Here is a 19,463-nt window from a genome sequence, read left to right as displayed (position 1 = left end):
ATAAGGGAGTATCATTAGCAGAGGAGGGGAAACAGTTGGGGGGACCAGCTGAATTTTTAATCTGGCTGCCTGTTAGGACTTGAATATCCCCTTTCAATATATGGTGCTTGCCCCAGATCATGCAATGGTGTGGCACAGATGCTTTCCCTTATCCCACCTCTTTCCATTATTAACTCCCTCCAGGAGCCAGTACTGCCAGTCCAATAGATGAGGGTCGCACAGTTGACAGATATCAGTTGCAAGGAGCATGTGTCGTTCCCCCAACCCCACCCCAGGCAATGCAGAGTTTAAAGGACAGCTGCAAGGAGGAGTCTTTTTTATTGTTCTTCATGGTCTGGGCATATTGGTGTCACTGGTCCTGCAGGCAATTCATTTTGTCAAAGGGAGCACAAAGAAGTGAACACTGCTACTTGAAGAGACACAGCAGACCTTCCTGAAAGTTATTCTGAAGAGGAGACAAAGGAACCCAAAGACAGTAAGAGCTGCTCTGGTTACTTATTTCTAGGGTTGTTTTCAGGGTAGCATTCCAAGGCAGAGATGATCTCTGGAGGTTCTCTTCAGCATCTGAACTATGTGCTTCATGCAGTTAAAATGGAAATAATGAACAAATATACAGAAAAACAATTACAATCACACATCACCCTTACTGGCATTTTATACTTAAAGCTAAACTGGTTGTTGATGTCAACTTCCTGTGCAAAATGTATGAAGGATATTCATTGCAGAGATGCAGGAGAGTCACAATGTGCAACAGAATTTTAAGGACTGTGTGACTCTAATTTTTTTTCATTCTGGGATGAAGAGTTGCAAGAAGAGACTACAATTTTGGGGAAAGGGAGGGCATGCATGGCAATGCATATGATAGAAAATAAAGGGAAACAACAGTTGAAATATGAAGAATGAGGAAGAAACAATGCCCAAGGGTGCTACCAGAGAGTTTTAAAATTATTGTTGTGCAGAAAATGCATAAAGTAAAGCATTCAATAAGTAAAGAGCTTGTCTGATCTCCTTATGCATTGCATGTGTAGATAAAACATGTAACTTTAATCATAGTTCATTCGGAGCTGTATTCTACAAAGTGTTCAGTCTTGATTGCTGTCAGCCATTTATGAGCATCTTTGATTCAGCTATGATTAATAAGTGGTCTGTGCTAGTTGTTCAAGAGAAACTATTACTGCCTTTATTGTTTACAAATTTTCTGTATTGAGATAATTAATATTTTATACAGTTGATCAAAATTTTGACTGGTATAGACTGTCAACAAGCATATCTTTTCCTGGTGCAGAGTGAAGTCCCATGCAGAGTTACTCTCTCTGTGTGTGGGTATACATGCGTGCATGTATGAGAGTGCCATTAAGTCACTTCTGACCCATAGCTTCCTCCAGAGTTACTGTAGTCTAAACGTATTGCTTTCAGTGGGTTTAGACATGAGTAACACTATATAGGATCACACTGTTAAAAGCCTACACCCTACTGTGGAGGTGGGTTCTCTCCAAGCTAACATTTGATGATTACAAAAAAAAGTTTACTCATATCAGTTCAAAGCATCTGGAAACAATGAATGACCCTGACAGAATTTTACATCTGATGTTTCCCCGGTTATAAAAGAGGCCTTTGATAACAAATCAGGTCATAGATTTGCAGCCAATTGTTTTCCTATCCTCCATACTTGGGGTAGTTATCTTATGAGTATATTTTTATTTTCTCTAGATTTCACACAATTGCAGAGCAAGTAGGACAACATTTCCTATCCAAGTGGAAAACTGCTCCTGGACTTGTGGTAAGAACATCTGTTACAAGCCCTGCCCCACAGAATTACTCAGATGTCATAAGTCACACTGCCAGTCTGGAGAGTGGGAGAAAACATTGCTCTTTCGTGTGTACAAATCTTTAGAGGTCAATTAGCTTCATGTTTAATGGAACCAGAATATTACTAGCACAAGAGGGAGAAGGCTTGCGTACACCACTGTTATAGCATTGCTTGTGGCATGCTGTAATTTAATATTATAAGCAAATCTGCCAGCAAGTATGTGGCCAGAGAGGATTTCCCCATAAAACCTCACTATCTGATCCTATTAAATTCAAATAACCTGCATTCAAAATATCACTGAAAATTTGACCCCCTTGTTTGTACTCACAAGCAGGAGTGCTGGGCAGGGAATGATTCTCACATGGCTATTGAGGCGGACAAAATATTGGAGATCTGGCATAGCCACAGGTTTGAGAGAACAGGAACAATAGCTGTGTGAACATGGCATATACGACCCATCTTACTTGCATTATTTGGACACACCAATTCCTTCATTTCTATGTGTATTTGTGAACTGCTACTGCACTGTCCAGAATGGGCACACCTTTACATTTCCATTGAGATGGTTGTTAAGAACATGAGTCAGATGTAAAATTTGAAATTTATTTTCACTTTAGTATACATTTTGGGATGCAACCAAATGACCTCACAAAATTTACAGAACCATTTTAGCCTTCATCTAGTGCGTATGTTACAGTAGACTGTAACCACAGAGGAAGACCTTTTTGACTGAAATGTGTCTGGGCCATGTATATTGTTTCACTGGATTAATCTGTAGTACTTTAAATAACTGCAATAGGTATATAGTGGATTGCAGTTTGTAACTTGTTATGACCTAGAAGCCAGTTTTGTTTTTAATGTGTTTTCAGTGCAGTGCTGGATTAAAAATACATTTTGTTTAATTCTTGCCTCAGATTAATAATATTACAAAACATAAAAAGCAACTTCTTTAAACATAAGTTGGTTACCATTCTGTACTTACTAATAAACTAAACTAAACTAATAAAATAAATACTTGCATATAAAAGGCAAATTTGGGAATGCTAAAATCCTATAAAATTAGTTTAGGAATGTCTAAAGATTTTCAATGTTCTGCAAACATCAAATCCAATTAATCAGTCTAATTAATATATTGTCAAAGGCTTTCACAACCGGAATCACTGGGGTGTTGTGTGGTTTCCGGGCTGTACGGCCTTGTTCTAGCAGCGTTTTCTCCTGGCATTTTCTCCTGGCATGGTAGTAAAGCAAGTGGAGTATATATACCTGTGGAATGTCTAGGGTGGGAGAAAGAACCATTTGCCTGTTAACAAGTGTAAAGGGTGCTACCATCAGATCCTCTGAAGATGCCAGCCACAGATGCAGGTGAAACATCAGGAGAAAACGCTGCTAGAACATGGCCATACAGTCCGGAAACCACACAACACCCCAATCTAATTAATAATTAATACCCCCATACTATATCTCCAGATATTATTGGGTAAAGACAACACAAAGTTTGATATGTAAGCAGATTTCTCCGGGAGACCTCTGTTCAAATTTCTTCTTTGCCATGGAAGCCTGTTGGGTGACCTTTGGTCAGTCATTCTCTCTCAGATAATCTAATTCACTGGGTTGTTTCATGAGAATAAAATGGAGGAAAGGAAAAAGCTGCTGTAAGCAAGTTTGGGGAGAAAATCAGAGCATAAATATCTAAATGAACAACTTTTTGCTATGATGCATGAAAAATGAATAATTATAGGAAATTATTATTTTCCATAATAATTTCTATAGGAAATTATTATTGTTTCCTATAATAATAGCAAATAAAATACAGTGTGCCGCTCTGAGCATGCTTATTTAAAGAAAAAGGTAGGATATAAATATTTTAGTAAATACTGATTTTATTATCGATATATCTTCACAACCAACTGAAGGTTGACTCAGTCTTCCATTCTTCCATGGTCAGAAAAATTAGTACCGAGATTTTCTGGGGATAAAGTGCAGATGACTAAGAAAGGCAAAGGCAAACCACCCCATCACTAAAGTCTGCCTTGTAAACGTTGGGATGTGACGTCACCCCATGGATCAGTTACGACACGATGCTTGCACGGGGGTCTACCTTTATCTTTTTAGATCTTCAAGTATCCTACAATGAAAATGTAAGACTACTTCCTCCCATCCCCTTCCAGTCATCTTTGACACCCTGCTTCACGTACCTCCAACATATGAGGCTAGGTAGGTAGCAACCCAAGAAAGGGTCTTCTCAGTTATGGCACAAAAACTCTGGAACATTTACCCACAGAGATTCCTCTGTCTCCCAGTGCTGTTATCTTTAATTAGTAGGTGAAAAAAATTGTTTGATGTATCCCCAGTAACTTTTATGGGTCCTCTTTCCTAGTTGTGTTGGTATATAAATTTCTACATTCTAACCCTACTGAACTCTAGTCAGTATACGTATGTATTGGATTGTTTCAGTAGTTTAAATATGACTATTGTGGGTTTTCTGAGCTGTCTGGCTGTAGCCTGGAAAACTCAGTTGATTCCAGTCATGGAAGCCTTCAACAATACACAGTGTAGATATGCTTTATTTTAAATGCTGTTCTGATGTTTGCCACATTAAGGACCCTATTTGCAGTGGTGGGATCCAAAAATTTTAGCAACAGGTTCCCATGGTGGTGGGATTCAACTGTGGCGTAGCGCCAATGGGGCTGGGTGGGGCACGACGGGGGCGTGGCTGGGCATTCCGGGGGCGGGGCTGTGGCAAGGACGCAGCTGCTGCGCCGGTCCTTGGGCGGGAAACAAATGCACGCAGGCGCAGGCTGCCACGCACGCCGGTGCACCTCCTGCTAGACTGCTTCAAGTTCTGCGCGCTACTGCTGAGAGGAGGGGCGTAACTAAGGCAAAAGTCACGTGGCAAAATCACCAATTAGTAACCCCCTCTCAGCACACACAAATAATTCGTAACCTACTCTCGGGAACCTGTGAGAACCTGCTGGATCCCACCTCTGCCTATTTGAGTGGGAAGGTAGCATAGAAGTGTTTTAATTAAATAATAAATGGAGAAAAAACTCTTTACAACAGTGGTTCTCAACCTTCCTAATGCCGCAACCCTTTGATACAGTTCCTCATGTTGTGGTGACCCCCAACCCTAACATTTATCCATTTTACAGATGGAGAACACTGATGCAGAGAGTCTTAGGCAACAGAAGCGTACAAGGGGCAAATGGCGCCCAGAGACAAATTGTCTCCAGGACGCCCCCCAGGCTCTGCCCCCACCACCCTAGCTCCGCCCCTGATGCCCCCAGGCTCCACCCCCACTGTCCTCAACCCCGCCCATGTCACCATGGACATGGGCAAGGTCTAGGGTGACCACCTCCTCCCCCCCAGACTCCCCCTGCTGGCTGGGTTCCCAGCCGGCAGCCGGCAGCCTCTCCTGACTTCCTCTCCGGGCAGGCCAGAAGACACTGCAGTCCCGGCCTCGGAGACCTTCTTTTATGAGCTCTGAGGCCCAGGGGTGGGGGTTGGGGAGTAGGAAGGGGTGGGACTTCCTGCTCCCTAAGCCCCACCCCCAGTGCTTATAAAAGAAGGTCTCCGAGACTGGGACTGCAGTCTCTTCTGGCCTGCCTGGAGGGGAGCTCAGAAGAGACTGCAGACTGCCAGCTGGGAGCCCAGCCAGCAGGGGGGGGAGGAAGAGAGAGGGGAGTCCAGGGTGGGGTTGAGGACGCTTGGAGGACTTCCTGCTGCCTTGTCGGTTTTTGCGTGCCTTGGATGGGGTTGAGGCATGTGAAAACGTCGAGACAGCAGGATTTCCTGGTCATGTGGGGGGCCAATTTTAGCCCCCTAGCGTGACCAGAAAGAAGTGGTGCCTGTACATCGCGTTGCCCCTTGTCCCTGTGGGCAAGATACACCCACTGTTAGGCAACCCCTGTGAAAGGATCGTTTGACCCCCAAAGGGGTCCCGACCCCCAGGTTGAGAACCACTGCTCTACAAGCTCTGATATATTTAGAATTGACAACTCAGCAAACAGGCCAATGACCCACTTAATGGCAACCCCAAAAATTACCAATAACTGTATTCATTACAATCATGTATAGTACATTATGCATGTATATCATAAATGATACAAAATATCAAATGTATATCACATATATAATCAATGCAAATCATAAACAAGAACTCATAAGCATAACTTTTGGGGCTTAACCATAATCAGGATGTCAAAGAAAAAATTAACTAGACTTTCTACTACTTAACTTTAATATTTAAAGCCAATTTTAAAATACCTAGGAATAGTGGGTTGGACATTCTGATTCCAATTTTAAATAGTTGTTGAAGTTAGTATACTATCTACCAGTTTCCCTGATGTCTTCATAGGTACAATGGGAATCTAACTAGCAGTATATAATCAGGGTTGCCAACCTCCAGGTGAGGTTGAACCAACTCCCAGAATTACAACTGATCTCCCAATGACATAAATCGCTTTTAAATTTTTTTGAAAGCATTTATTCCACTTCTGAAGAAAATGCCTACTTGGAAGGTGGACTGTATGGCATTGTATTCTACCAAGGCCCCTCCTCTTCCTAAACCTACTCTCCTAAACCTCATCCTCAAATCTCCAAGTATTTCCCTGTGTATGGTGAGTGCGCATCAAGAGCAACTGCACATCTCCTCCATTTGCGTTTCAGCTCAATGTCTGAAAGCCCTTGCACGGTGTACATATAACAAGGTATAATAAGCCCTTAGATGATGCACATATATAAAAACTAGGGCCCTTCGTCAGCTCACGAGTTGCTTCTTCCATAGCGCAGGTTGGATTGTTGGTTGACCAGGTTAACTTCCTATTCTGACTCTGCACTCAAGGACCCTTTGGCAAGCCACCCTTCCTAGTCCGACAGCCTCAACATACGCGAACATATCCGTAAACAAAACTCTGAGCAGACATGCGCGGGGCGGAGTCTGCTGTGGCCATTGCGTTCCGCTGCTGTTCTTCCACACGTTCCTTGTTCCCGAAAATGGTCATTTCTCCTATTTTGTAACGTGTGAAACTGCTGGGACGCGGGGAGCGGCTTTCGAAATTAACTATTTGCTAATAAAGCAATGAAGCATCACGCCGCCACGTGCATTCGGTCGGCGACCTGGCCGGTCCCAGCTTCTATCTACCCCTACTGCGCTGGAGTGAGTGTTCTCCGTTGCCATAGCGCCCGGGGAAGTTTCCTTTCCGAGTCCTCGCGCTTTGAGCCTATCCTTGTGGAATTCAATTGCATCATCGCCTCCGACGCGCTCTGTTGCCAGGACAACCCCGGGCAATCGGGGAGAACGTTCCACCCTCCGCCCACCCGCAACCTTCCTCCCGAAGCCTGCAGCAGCCCGCGCGCTAAGTGTAGCGCGGGCTTGCAACTCTGTCCGGGGATCCTCAGTTTGGGCAAGAGGGGGAAAGCGGAGAACGGCAAGTCCTTGTCTTCCCATCGAGCTCCGTCCTCTGCCACTAGCTGAGGGTGGAAACACTCCCACCGAACTTCGCCGCAATGCCATAAGTTGCAGGATAGATTCCCTACTGTAACCCACACACACACACCTTAAAAAATATATATCCCCTTAAGGACAGCACAAACGTAAGACTGCGAACAAACAACCCCCCCCCCCCTTTCTCTTGCTGCTTTGACTTGCTTACAACTTCCTCAGGCAGCGTTCCGCTTAGCAAAAGTAAGGATTGCCGCGTGTTCGGTTCTACGCGGTAAAACTCCTTTAACACCAACTGCGTGACAGCAAACATTCAACGGACAAAGCGATAATAAAGAATAGAAAAGGGCCGTTTCACCTGTTGAGTTTCTGACATGAAACTGTTAAAGGAACACGAGTCCGGTTTTTTTTAAAAAAAGTCGCAATGTTCGCGGCAAGCATCCCTTCCCGCATCGCAAGCGATACGTCCGTCCTTCTCGCTCCGCTCTTTCCCCTTCCCATGACCCCAACCTCCAGCAGGTGGCTGAGAGTCCGGAGCGGGTGAAACGCCCTCGGGGAGATGGAAGGCTGGAAGTTTTTTTGGAAGCCGACTTTTCCCCCTTGCCCAAGCCGCATTACCTCATGCTAAAGAATTCTCTGCCTGAAGGGCTGGGCTAAATTTAGGGACTGAAGCCGGGAGTGGGAGAGAGTTGAGAGCGGTGCAAAGGGAGGGAAGCAAAGAAAGGAAGCGGGACGGGGGTGGGGTGGGGGAACCAGGACGCTCGCTCCGGCCCTGCCTGCCGCCTGCCCTGCCTTCTGACCCTGCTGTGTGTGCCTCCCCCTGCAGATCCCAGCCCGCGCCCTGAGCGCAGCATGCCCGCCCCGCTCCTGGTCCTGCTGCTTCTGCGCACCCTTCTGACTCGCCTGCTGCTGGTGGCTCGCCAGCGCCTCCTGCCGCTGCTCCGGCGCCTGGGGGCTCGCCTGACCTCTCAGCAGTCCCGGCAGGCCGTGCTCACCTGCCTGCTCTGCGTCCTCAACCTGCGCAAGAAGGTCGACGACTGAGAGCCCCTCGAGCGCCAAGTCAGAAGCAAGCGGCGGGGCGGCGGCACCCGACTTTGCCCGGCCGAGCCCCGCACCTGAGTGACCTGCCCTGTGACTTTTTGGAAGTGGCGCCCCAGAAGAGCACAGGACGTCCCCCTGTTGTGGCTGCGGCTGCATGGACGGTTAGTTCTTCGTGTGCGAGCAAGGGGGCGCTCTGCCTTTCCTAGGGAGGGGGAGAAACCAGAGCGCTCTCTGCCACTGTAACCCTCCCAAGAAGAAGATTTAATTTCTGATCTCATTTCTCAGGATCCACCCCCAGACAAGCACTTCCAGCTCAGTTCCCTCTGAATTATTTCCTTGTTTTTTCTTTCAAGCCAGGACCCAGCTCCTCTCACAGCTAGACCCATGCTCCTGCTCTCTGCCTTTGTTTTCTGGTGGTCTTTATGGATGGGAAACCCTTCCACCTCTGCCCCCAGCACTTCCCAGAGTCCTGGAATGGTGGCAGCGGTGTGACTTCTCCCAGCACCTGGAAACCAAGAATGCGGGAAGTCCTTCCCTGTTGGACAGCACACTGCAGACTTAGTTGCTAAGAGAGATACAGATCACCCTTTCTTTAGACAAGGGTGAGACGGGACTGCTGAGGTGACATCTGTGGGATTCTGGCAGTCTCCCTTTTGGGGGCATGTGCCTTTGCCTTGCATTTTAGCGTCTACTGTGGGTTCTTCTTTCTCTTATCTGTTATCTCTCAGAGCCAGGGGAGTGGCTTATCAAGACTGGTGACTCCGCAGTCTCCTGTGGACCCTGCAGGGCCCATGAAATATGTCTGGCTGCACAGCAAAGAAGATCCAGCCATTCACCATTAGCACCAAGCTTTCCTTACCAAAGTGTTCCTCGGACTTCACAGGCGACGGCTGCCCTGGCATCCCTGTAGCTGCTCTGGATAACCGTGTCCTGCACCAGAACCTCAATGAGCAGGTTTCTCTCTATTTGGCTCAGGCTTCCCCAGAGCCCAGTGAGGGTAGATTCAACAGTGCAAGCCCAACTGAGGATGGGGTCACCAATGAAGACCGTGTCAATCGCAACTCTCTGTCCCGCTCCATCAAGAAGATCACACTGTCTGACTGGGGACAACATGGGGAATCTTGTTTGAGTGAGGAAGGGGTGCTCAGGGACCCTGTTCATGCCAGCTGTGAGAGGAACTTCAACAACAACAACTGCAGACCAGGGAAAGCACAGTTCAGGGTAAGGTCTTCCACCCTTCTGTTGTTTGCTGCAGTCTGTTTCTTTGCATTACATTTAGGCTAGACCCATCCTTTCCTCTGGCTTCAGGATCCTCTGAGTCCTGTACCATGTGATGAAACACCATAAACAGCTGATAGGAGGGGCAGTCAAGCCTCCTGAGACTTTTAATCATGTAAGACCAAGATAGTTCATCACCACTCACCTCTTGGTAGAAGGAACTCTGAGCCAGGGGGAATTGGAAACAGTGAGTTTTGTTTTGCTGCAGAAGGAAGACTGAAAAATGTACCTTTCCACTCTAACCAGCACTTTTATTTACTGTCATGGGTGTTCCACATTATCTGATTATACTTTTTGAGCATGGTGGACAGAAAGCAAGAGCCCAAGACATGTAATTGATAGGCAGTTTTAATTATCTTGACTTCATGATGCTATCCTGTAGGGAGAGAGCAGCCATGTTTGGTGGGACAAATGCTGCTTATTTTATAGGTAATGATTAGCAAATTTCTAGCTTCCAACTTGCTTTGCATAAAGGCATGTTGGTGCTGGGCAACTTTCATAAAAGAGGAGTGGTGCTGTGTTGCTGATAAGGTCTTGGAGATAGAACAATTGAAAGAATGTGTATGGTATGCTGGAGTAGTATTTGGGCTTGGGCATGAAGAAGAGCTGCGTTTAGAGGTAGTTGCTCACACAAGACTATACCACTGTTCTTAATCTGTATTCAAACCCCCTGTCAATTCTGACTCTGGTTTTCTTATATGCACAACTTTGATTGCTCATGATTCCTTTTGTGAGTCCCAGGCTTGTTTTGAGCAGAGGTGGAGAGCTTGCTCCAGAATTCTTCCTGCCTACCTGTGTTTTAAAAGTCCACATAGGAAAGAAGCTGGCAAATTTCTGAAGAGATTCATCTTTATAACGTGCAAATGATTAGAACCTATGCTGGCTGAGACAAGCCTGGGAGGCTTCCTAGAAGTTTATCTGTTTTTCTCAGGCTCCCATCAAACTACCACAACTCTGTGCTGTAAGGATTCAAGAAAGGGGAAAAATTGTGTTGGGATCAGTTCTGTTATACCATGTTAATATGCAGTTTTGTGAATCTATGAAAATTCTCCAGTGATGTAAATGGAAGTCTTCCGATTCCTTTCAGTTGTGGATGAAGTCAAAATTTTGTTAATTTCTCTGTAGTGTCTGGCAGATGCATTACCTCATTGGGCTATCTCATAGCCTCCAGGGAAAGTGTCCTCCAAATTGACCTTGAAATCTTAGCCAAGAATCTCTGTATAAGTCCTTGTGTGTTTCCCTGGCATTGAGCCCTGTGGGACCCAGACTGGTATGTCCTCAGGGCAGATTCATTTGCACTTTTTGTGTGTGTGTGCACATCAACTGGTGAAGATTTCAACCAGTTGTTTCTCAAAGGTAGCCTCCACTTACCAAAACAATGTGAAGTCTGACTCGTTTCTTGTTTTCACATGTGCTCCCTGCTGCTGCTTGTTGGATGGGATAAGATGATGGGGGAGGGAGCTCTGTCTCCGCAAACCAAGTCGAGCAGCTCTGCAGGAAGGATGAGATCATCATGTGCTGACAGTCTTGTTTTCCTGCAACTGATGGATTGAGGGGGCTCCGTATGTAAATGAAGTGCTTGTGTCACCTGTATAATTATCTCCCATTACTGAGTAGTACCTGGGAAACAGCCAAGTGGTCTGTAGTAGGGAATACCGGGGCAGGTTTAACAGTCAACATCTCTCTGGAGCACCGTGCCAGCAATGTCTATAACAGCCATTCACTGTTTCTAACAACCAGCCATTCTATAAACAGGATAGGAGCAAAACATCATCCTTCGTGCTTATGCATTTTGCTAGGTTTCTCTCTCGGCAATACACATCTGTCCAAGCTAAGACAGTTCAAGACTTTTCAATCTTATCCAGTTTAAGAAGTCCCAGATTTCCTCGTAAGGTACGTGTCTGCTATCTGTGGTCCCAGGACAGTACTACAATAATTTGCATGTCACTGGGAGAGGGAGAGTCTTGTTATGAGGTGCTAGCTAGTCAATTTCCAGGATGTTTCTTTAAACCTCCCTCCCCTCAAAATCTTAGGTATATATTTCTTCACTGGCCAGAAAAAGGTACCTATTCTGCAAAAAAAAAAAAAAACCACCCCAAACCCACCACCCTGCAAAATGCTCTTAAATGAAAAAAATAGCCCTCTTCCAAGCTGCAAACAGCTCACTCTGAATCATCAGGGGTTTTTTTATGCATTCTGAACAGCAAACCTATAAGGACTTTCAAAAATCTTAGGGATATACAGGGACTACTTAATTTGTCCTGCTTAAGCACACCCTCAGTGGAGAGTACACTGTTAAAACAAACAGCAAGAAAGGAAGCAAGAATGTGGTACAATTCTGATAAAGTAGAAAAAAAACAGAAAGTAAATATAGAATGAATTTCCTTACGTAAGCACACATTTGATCGGTATTTTTGTGCAGCAGCTCATGGCTTTGCTTTCATGAGACACCGGCCATAATAGCAGTTCCTCTTCTTTGTCCTCAGTCCCAGACTTTGGCAAAGAAATTCTGTTCTCAGCTGATACTCCGTTCTTTGGGTGACATCATCCCTTTGTGCCTTTCAGTTCAGCCCTTCTCCCATCTCACTGAGTTCTGTCACTGGCATGGTAAGTCTACCTGTCTTTTTGCCATTTATTTGTTATTGTATTTTTGGCCCCTGTCTGTTCTATGAACATCCAAAGCTGCTTGAAAGGAGAACATGACATAGTAATAATAGAAATATTCTCCACTAAAACTTAAAAATTTATTCATAGGCATTCTAGAACAAATGTGCCACTAGGTATTGCCTGTAGGGATGATGCCAAGTGCACATGTAGAAGAAGCTCCATTACAGGTGAGAAGGCCTCCACCAGGGATACCTCTGAAAGCTGGGTCTCCTGCAACAAGGTCCCCTTAATGGTCTCAGAATCAGAATAAAGTGGTTCACAAGCCTTTTAGAGCTATACAGGGCAAAACCAGCTCTTTGAATAGGAACTAGGAAAAAAACTGGGAACAAGTACAGTTGGTGTAGCAGCAGCACTGTAGGCTCATTTTAGTGGGCCCCTTTTATTGGCTGCTGCATCCTGAGCAAATGAAGTTTCTGGGCCATCTTGAAAGATATCCCTGTATAGAGCACATTGCCATAGTAAAGGGCAGTCTTGTAAATGGTCTGTATCCAAAGTGTGTGTAAAAATTGTACTGCACAGTTGGGGGAAGGTGGTATTTACAAATTTCCATAGGTATAAACCATCTCCCATTATCTCACCATCTCCCATTATTGTCTAATGAAGCTTCTATTCTTAGGACTGATGTTTGAATGAACCCAATAGGCCAGTGAGTGCATTAAAAAGGGGCTATACCCCAAAGTGCTCCGCTTGTAATGGAAGGCAAATATCACAGAGAAAAAGTGTTCTGAGGCAATAGTTTCTTTATCCTTCCTAGTTAAATCTGAATGTTTGTCACTGTATCGGAGCTTCTCATTTCCTTTTTTAAAAGGTTTTCTTCAAATCAGTTAATCCAACATTTAGGGAAACAGCAAGGAGGAGCAATTTTGGCCATATATGCAGTTCTGGATTCTGGGAAATGGTCTTTGTGAGGGGAAAGCTACTATCTCTGCATGATACTCTGTTCTTCCCTTCCTCCCTATCCCTAACTCCCATACATTTTCAAAGAGCCACAGTTTTCAGGGATCCTTGGGAGAAGTGAAACAGACCATTAAAGTGTATTAAAGTTTAATTTGTAGTGCACAAGTCCCCTAGCATGAACTTTGTTCTCATTCATAACCAGCAGTGGCGTAGGAGGTTAAGAGCTTGTGTATCTAATCTGGAGGAACCGGGTTTGATTCCCACTCTGCCGCCTGAGCTGTGGAGGCTTATCTGGGGAATTCAGATTAGCCTGTACACTCCCACACATGCCAGCTGGGTGACCTTGGGCTAGTCACAGCTTCTCAGAGCTCTCTCAGCCCCACCTGCCTCACAGGGTGTTTGTTGTGAGGGGGGAAAGGCAAGGAGATTGTAAGCCCCTTTGAGTCTCCTGCAGGAGAGAAAGAGGGGATATAAATCCAAACTCTTATTCTTCTACTTCTTCTTTTGCACTTAAACTGTTGAACCCATTATACTTCTAAGCTATGTTCAGTTTATTTCACGACTGTGTGTTTTTCCTGACCTGCATATCCTTCAGTTGAGGGTTTCAAGTAAACTTATGTACTGTTCTTGTTCTGCATATGGTCATGTTAAACTTCTTGATCTTTGCTGCAAAATGTAGGTGCAGGCAATTTTGACCTCCCTTCCCACAATGGGATATGAGATACTGTTTATAAATTTAGCCCTCCATGGTAGTTTGCAGCTGGACCTTAAACTGAGCTTGGAAAGAGGCCACTTTTGTAGCTGATTTGGAGCAGTTACAGAACATTTCATCATTGCTGACCACAAAAACAAAGCTTGGAGAAAATTCAGCATTTCTCTCATTTGATGAGTTACTTAAAATAAGTGTCTCTAGATTGCTTGCTTGCATGACAAACTAGCACACAGACCCTGCTTTTTAAAGGCAAAAAGTCAGCCTTTTGTTTCATGAACCCTCTTGTCAGAGGACTGAAAGTTCATTAGGAAGGAAACATAGGTCTGTTTTCTCATCTGTCTGTGGGAAGCTGAGGGGCAGGATAGCTGCATGAGGTAATGACTGGGCCTTTCTGGTTCTGGTGTGTGTCTTCTGCTTGTGTACCGCCTTGGGTTTGATTTCCAACATTATGTGTGGCAGAGATGGGAACGGACTTCTGAACAGACAAATGATGGCAGAATAAATTGATTCAGACTTGTGCAGGCAGCTCATTGCATCCTTTGGGGCACATTCCTGTGTCATGATGTAGGAGATGGCATACTGTCCTGGAAGAGTCTCTTGCCAAGAGGAATCAGTGGCTAGGAGTTGCATGACAGTGAGGCAAAACTAGATATAATGTGAGCATTCATGTTTTAATGCATGTGACTGTCTCTTACACTGGAATGAAGTTTGCTTTGAACATCACGAGAGGCATGTGAGTGGGGTGTGCTGAACTCTCCACATCTCTGCCTCTGCACAGACTTTTCCTTCCTTTCCTTCCTTTCCTTTCCTTTCCTTCCTTCCTTCCTTAATTTATTTAATTTATTTAATTTATTTAATTTATTTTAAATTTATATCCTGCCCAATCCCCTAAGGGCTTTATAGCCTGGCTTACTTCAGTATTGGAACCAGTCTTGGAGAGAAGGTTCTTGAAGCACTTCTGCCATCTTGCCACTGCCTGATCTGGTCTTCTTTTAGTCTCAGAAAGGGAATGAGAAGAGATATAAAGAGAGACCTCTCTTTTCTCTGGGATAGTACTTCCTTCCATCAGGAAATCTTCCTTCCCTGATTCCTCCCTGGCCTGGTTGAGAAGCTTTCTTCTAAAGGAACCAACCTGCCCCATTTTCCCCTGCTAATCAGGCCCCTGCTGTCCCCATGGGCTGGCTGCCTGTTGGCTGATCCCCCAGCCAGTTGCCAGGTGCGTCCTCCTCCCTCGTCTACCCCTCCCTCTGTCCATTGACCTCTTCCCAATAAATCGATTAAGACCTATCAATAAACAGTGATAGCTTTAAATCTCTTTTTATATTCCTGTACCTAGAAATAGGAATGGCGCAAATAGTGTGATCCACAAAATGGTTTGGTTGATGCAGTTGAAATTCTTTGAGTGAAAAAAACAGTATGTAAAAAGTGTATATAAAAAGAGTATGTGAAAGGATTGTTTTAAATTTCAGAATCACATTTGAGGCGAACTTTTATTCTCATATAAAAATATAAGGCTTATGGGATATATTGGAAGTTAGTCAACTATGAAGTCAGTTTACAAAAATTTACTAACTTTGTCTTCCACTTGGGAAAACAATTTCATTCCATTTTTGATACCATGAAATGTTTCAGAGAAAATGTGGACATCAATGATGACCAAAGCACTTATGAAAATCTGGCTAAAATAAAGCAGGAATTGTATCTCTGAAGAACTTCTGAAGTACCACCCTGACTGGGAGCTGCCTGTGGTACAGCTAAAAAAATGTATAGGGTATTTTCCTTGTGGCTACACATCAGCGATGTTCTGTTTACAAAAAGGCAGTGGAAGAACAACCCAGAAATCATAGGTCTTTTAGCTTACTTAACTTTTTTGCTAGTGCGTGCCAGTGGGTGGGGTGAGATGGTTTAGGTAGGGTTGTCAGTATCCTGGGCAGGACCTGAGGACCCCCCAGAATGACAGTTCATTTCCAGACTACAGAGATCAGTTCCCCTCAAGAAAATGGATGCTTTGGAGGATGGACTGTATGACCCTGTGCCCCACTAGGGTCTCTTCTCCCCCAGGTTTCATCCCCAAACCTCTAGGGAGTTTCCCAGCTTGAATCTGGGAAACTCCCCCATTCTCCACTGATTAACCATATGGGAATTGGCACCCCTAGGTTTAGGGATGAAGCAAATACTGTGTTTTCTGAAGGACTTACCAGTTCTTGGGCTGCTTGACTACAGACAACTGGTATTTTTATGTATGTCAGTGGAGGGAGGAGAGGGGGAGGGGTGGCATGGAAGGGAAGGGGAGGGAGGGGTGGCATGCAAGGGAGGAGGAGGGAGGGGCCCTGGCATCTGGACATGGCCCACCCACCCTAGCAGAGGGAGGGGTGTGACATGGGGTGGCATGCAAGGGAAGGGGGGAGGAAGGGGTGGCATATTTCACAGGTACAGCCTGGGATCATGGGAGGGAGGGAGGTGGCATGCAATTCCCTTGCATGCCACCCCTCCCTCCCCTCTCTTGCATGCCACCCCTCCCTCCCTTCCCTTGCATGCCACTCCACCCCTCCCCCCTAGGGTGGGTGGGTCATGTCCAGAAGCCGGGTCCCCTCCTCCCCTCTCCCTCACTTGCATGCCACCCCTCCCCTCCCCCCTAGGATGGGTGGGCCATGTCCAGATGCCAGGCCCCCTCCCCTTCCCTCCCCTCTATTTTGGTGGGAACTTTCCTGCCTCTGTCACAGGGGAGAGGGGGTGAACATCCTGCAAAACAACAGAAGGAAAAAGTTTTCTAATCTTCCCATGGCTGGTCTGCACATGCACAGTCCCAGGGTGTTCCAGTGCTATACACATGACTAAATGAACTACAGTTACAGATAAAGACAACTCTGTATTCACTCAGCAGTGCAATCCTAAACATTGTTACATCCTTCTAAAGCCACTGAAATCAATGGGATTAGAAGGATGTACCATGGTTTTGGATGCAACCATTCTTTAATTATTATTTTTTAAAACCCAAAGCACAAGTGGATTTCCTGGAAAGTAAATTTAATTGTTGAATGTTCTGTTCCTAAATGGAGCCATTGTACTATGCCTTCTTCGGTCTGGAGGCTGAGCTGATTTAATAAATAGGGATAGATTGTGGGATAATTTCTTAAATGCCAAGTTAAACTTCAAGCTATGCTAATATTGTAAGCTCTGTCCCCATAACATGTATATGGGTATGAATGCTTAGAGCAGGACTGACCCCTTGATCTTCATAATTATCAGATTTAAAGAGAGCCTATGAGCATAGAAGTTGTAAGTGTATATTTTCTCTCCTGCATTTTGTTGTGCCCTGATCTGGCATACAAAGGCAAGTTGCATAGGTGCTCCTCTTTCGTTAGGATCCCTCCTCCCACATGTATTCATTCATATCTGCACTTAGATTGCAAGGCTTTGAAGCTAACTACTATTGCAGTTACTAGGAGACACAAAAAAGGATTGTTTTAGGCATCTTTTCTTTTAAAATTTTTGATATTAACAGTGTTGTAGTCCTGAGGAATTGGAAATCCACCCCCTACCCCCACCCCAATCGCCAAGTTGGTCTAAAGATCATGGATGTGTCTGTACACAGACAACATGACTTTGCCATGCCCCTGGTGTCTTATGAGAGTTGATGCTGGTATGCTCAAATTATTATGAAAGTGACTGACAGTGCAGTTCTATCCTGAGCAAACCCCATTAACTTGAATTGATTTAGCCTGGAGTAACTCTGCATAGGAATGCACCAAAATAGTTATAAATTATAGCAAGAAATCTATATGGACAGTCTGTGATTATATATGAACAAGACTTTTGGTTAGCCAGGGTTCAGTGCAATACAGTAAGCAGTATAAAAACAGCATCCTGCAAATAACCCATTTTAAAAAACTCTTTGAATTCTCTTTTGTATTTTTGTATTTTTAGTAGTATTAGTAGTATTAGAATAGCCATAGTTATATAAACATTGATTTGAAATATGTTTTTAATTAAACTTATCTGAATCAGTGAAAGAACATTAGCCCAGCTTTGTGGTATTCATATGATTTTTTCATATGATTATGCAAGTTGTTTATCAGATTCTATTTAGTGAAGCATTAAACCACACTTGGTTGCAATTGATATCAACAGCAATCCTGGATGGTCATTATCAAAACAAATTCCATTTAGTTTGAGACAGAGTTGAATGGGAGACATTATTAAAGTTCTAGCTACAAGATTCAAAAACTTGGGGGGAAATCCTTATGGATTCTTGTTAGCTATTAGGGTAGATAACTCTGGAGCCCATAAGGAATTCCACAGGAGATAGCAAATAGAGAATCCCTGCTATGTAGTACAAATACTTTAGATGACTGAGCTGTAAGCATTGTGCTTATTTTTGAGTTAGTTGAGCAGAGAGTACAGAAAAGGATACTGTGAAATGTGTACCTCACAACACACCAAGTCCTAGGCCTTTTCCACACAAGTTGTTTACAATTCATCCTGCTACCAAATGAGGTGTGTTTTTTTTGAATTCCACATGTTTTTCCCTCTTAGTTCTGAAAATGTTTCCCTTCATTTTTCCTTTGGTTTTCCTGAGCATTTCTACTGCAATGTTTTCTTCTTTCTGTTTCTGAGCCAGCTTCCCTTGAACATGCAATCATGTTGAAATGGTCTCTATTCCTCCACACAGCCAAACACCCGGTCCTTATCCATACCACTGTGTAGCTTCCCAATCTCCCCCTCGCCCATTTCTCCTTCCCCTCCACCTCCATTTTCTAGAGAAAAATTTTTTTTTCTCTTTGTCATATTGCATTAGCAATGTAACATTTGGACACGAACACAAGCCAGGTCGATTGTATCAGCTTTATCAATTTCATCTCGCTTAAGCCATGTCACATTAAGGTGAAGATACACTGTAAGACTGAGTGAAATTGACAAAAGTAGTTGTTTTGTAGAGGAAATTGACAAGGGAAAGCCACAGTAATTACCATATATTAGTGCAGCTCTAATTCGCTTGAAAAAAGTGTTATTGTTGGGTTTTTGGGGGGTGGGGGTTACATGTTCTGCTTCAGGTAATGGTCCCTGCTCCAGTAGGTTATTTTTTCATTTGCATTTTGTGTGAGTAGTCCTCGGTGGTAGAAATTGAGGCTGAGACTTTTTTTGAATGGCCGCTTCAGTGTAACTGCAGTAACACCAAAGCGCTGCACAAAAGAAAAAAAGGAGGGAGGTTTGTTATTTTGCATCATGCATATGCCATCCCACCACTGTTAGGAATAATATGTTTTCCACAATAGTGTGTGGAATAAATGCAACTGAAGAGACAAGGGGGGAAACAGTGGAGAGAATGGAGATGTATGGAATGATTTCACAGAAAACATTTCCAAGTCACAAGGTTTGACCACTGGGAAAATCTGTGGTAAGCTGTGCATGTGGAAAAGATAGTGTCAACTCAGCCCCATGAACTATAATCTGCCAGAGGTTCAATCAGATAAACCTTCAAGTTCTTGCCTGCAAGAATTTGCAGGGAGCATCTCCTTTCCCTTCTCCCACTATTTCTTTCCCTTCCCTGGCAGTTAACAAGTTAAAGTAAAGTGTCCTTGATATGTAATAGTGATGATTTAGTGTGATGTGGCAGT

General features: G+C 44.3%; 1 protein-coding gene across 7 annotated transcripts in view; it reads left to right on the top strand.

Annotated features, from left to right (window-relative positions):
- Positions 1–282: 282 nt before the first annotated feature.
- Positions 283–19,463, top strand: part of LOC125425723 — a 67,587-nt gene continuing 48,406 nt past the window's right edge. For 2 of the 7 annotated variants that reach the window (XM_048483318.1, XM_048483309.1), the window contains exons 1-3: positions 285–475; positions 1,711–1,780; positions 8,077–9,512. In XM_048483318.1, coding sequence (XP_048339275.1) covers positions 9,090–9,512 — 423 coding nt within the window. In that variant the 5' untranslated portion in view covers positions 285–475; positions 1,711–1,780; positions 8,077–9,089. Of the gene's footprint in view, positions 476–1,710; positions 1,781–3,922; positions 4,025–8,076; positions 9,513–12,134; positions 12,177–19,463 lie in introns of all 7 variants that reach the window. The other 5 variants (XM_048483291.1, XM_048483327.1, XM_048483282.1 and 2 more) reach the window with 5 other exon arrangements.

The sequence above is a fragment of the Sphaerodactylus townsendi genome, linkage group LG01 (assembly GCF_021028975.2).
Source record: "Sphaerodactylus townsendi isolate TG3544 linkage group LG01, MPM_Stown_v2.3, whole genome shotgun sequence".
Taxonomy (NCBI): domain Eukaryota; kingdom Metazoa; phylum Chordata; class Lepidosauria; order Squamata; family Sphaerodactylidae; genus Sphaerodactylus; species Sphaerodactylus townsendi.
Note: the sequence above shows the minus strand (reverse complement) of the source record. Positions and strands in the feature narration are given on the sequence as shown.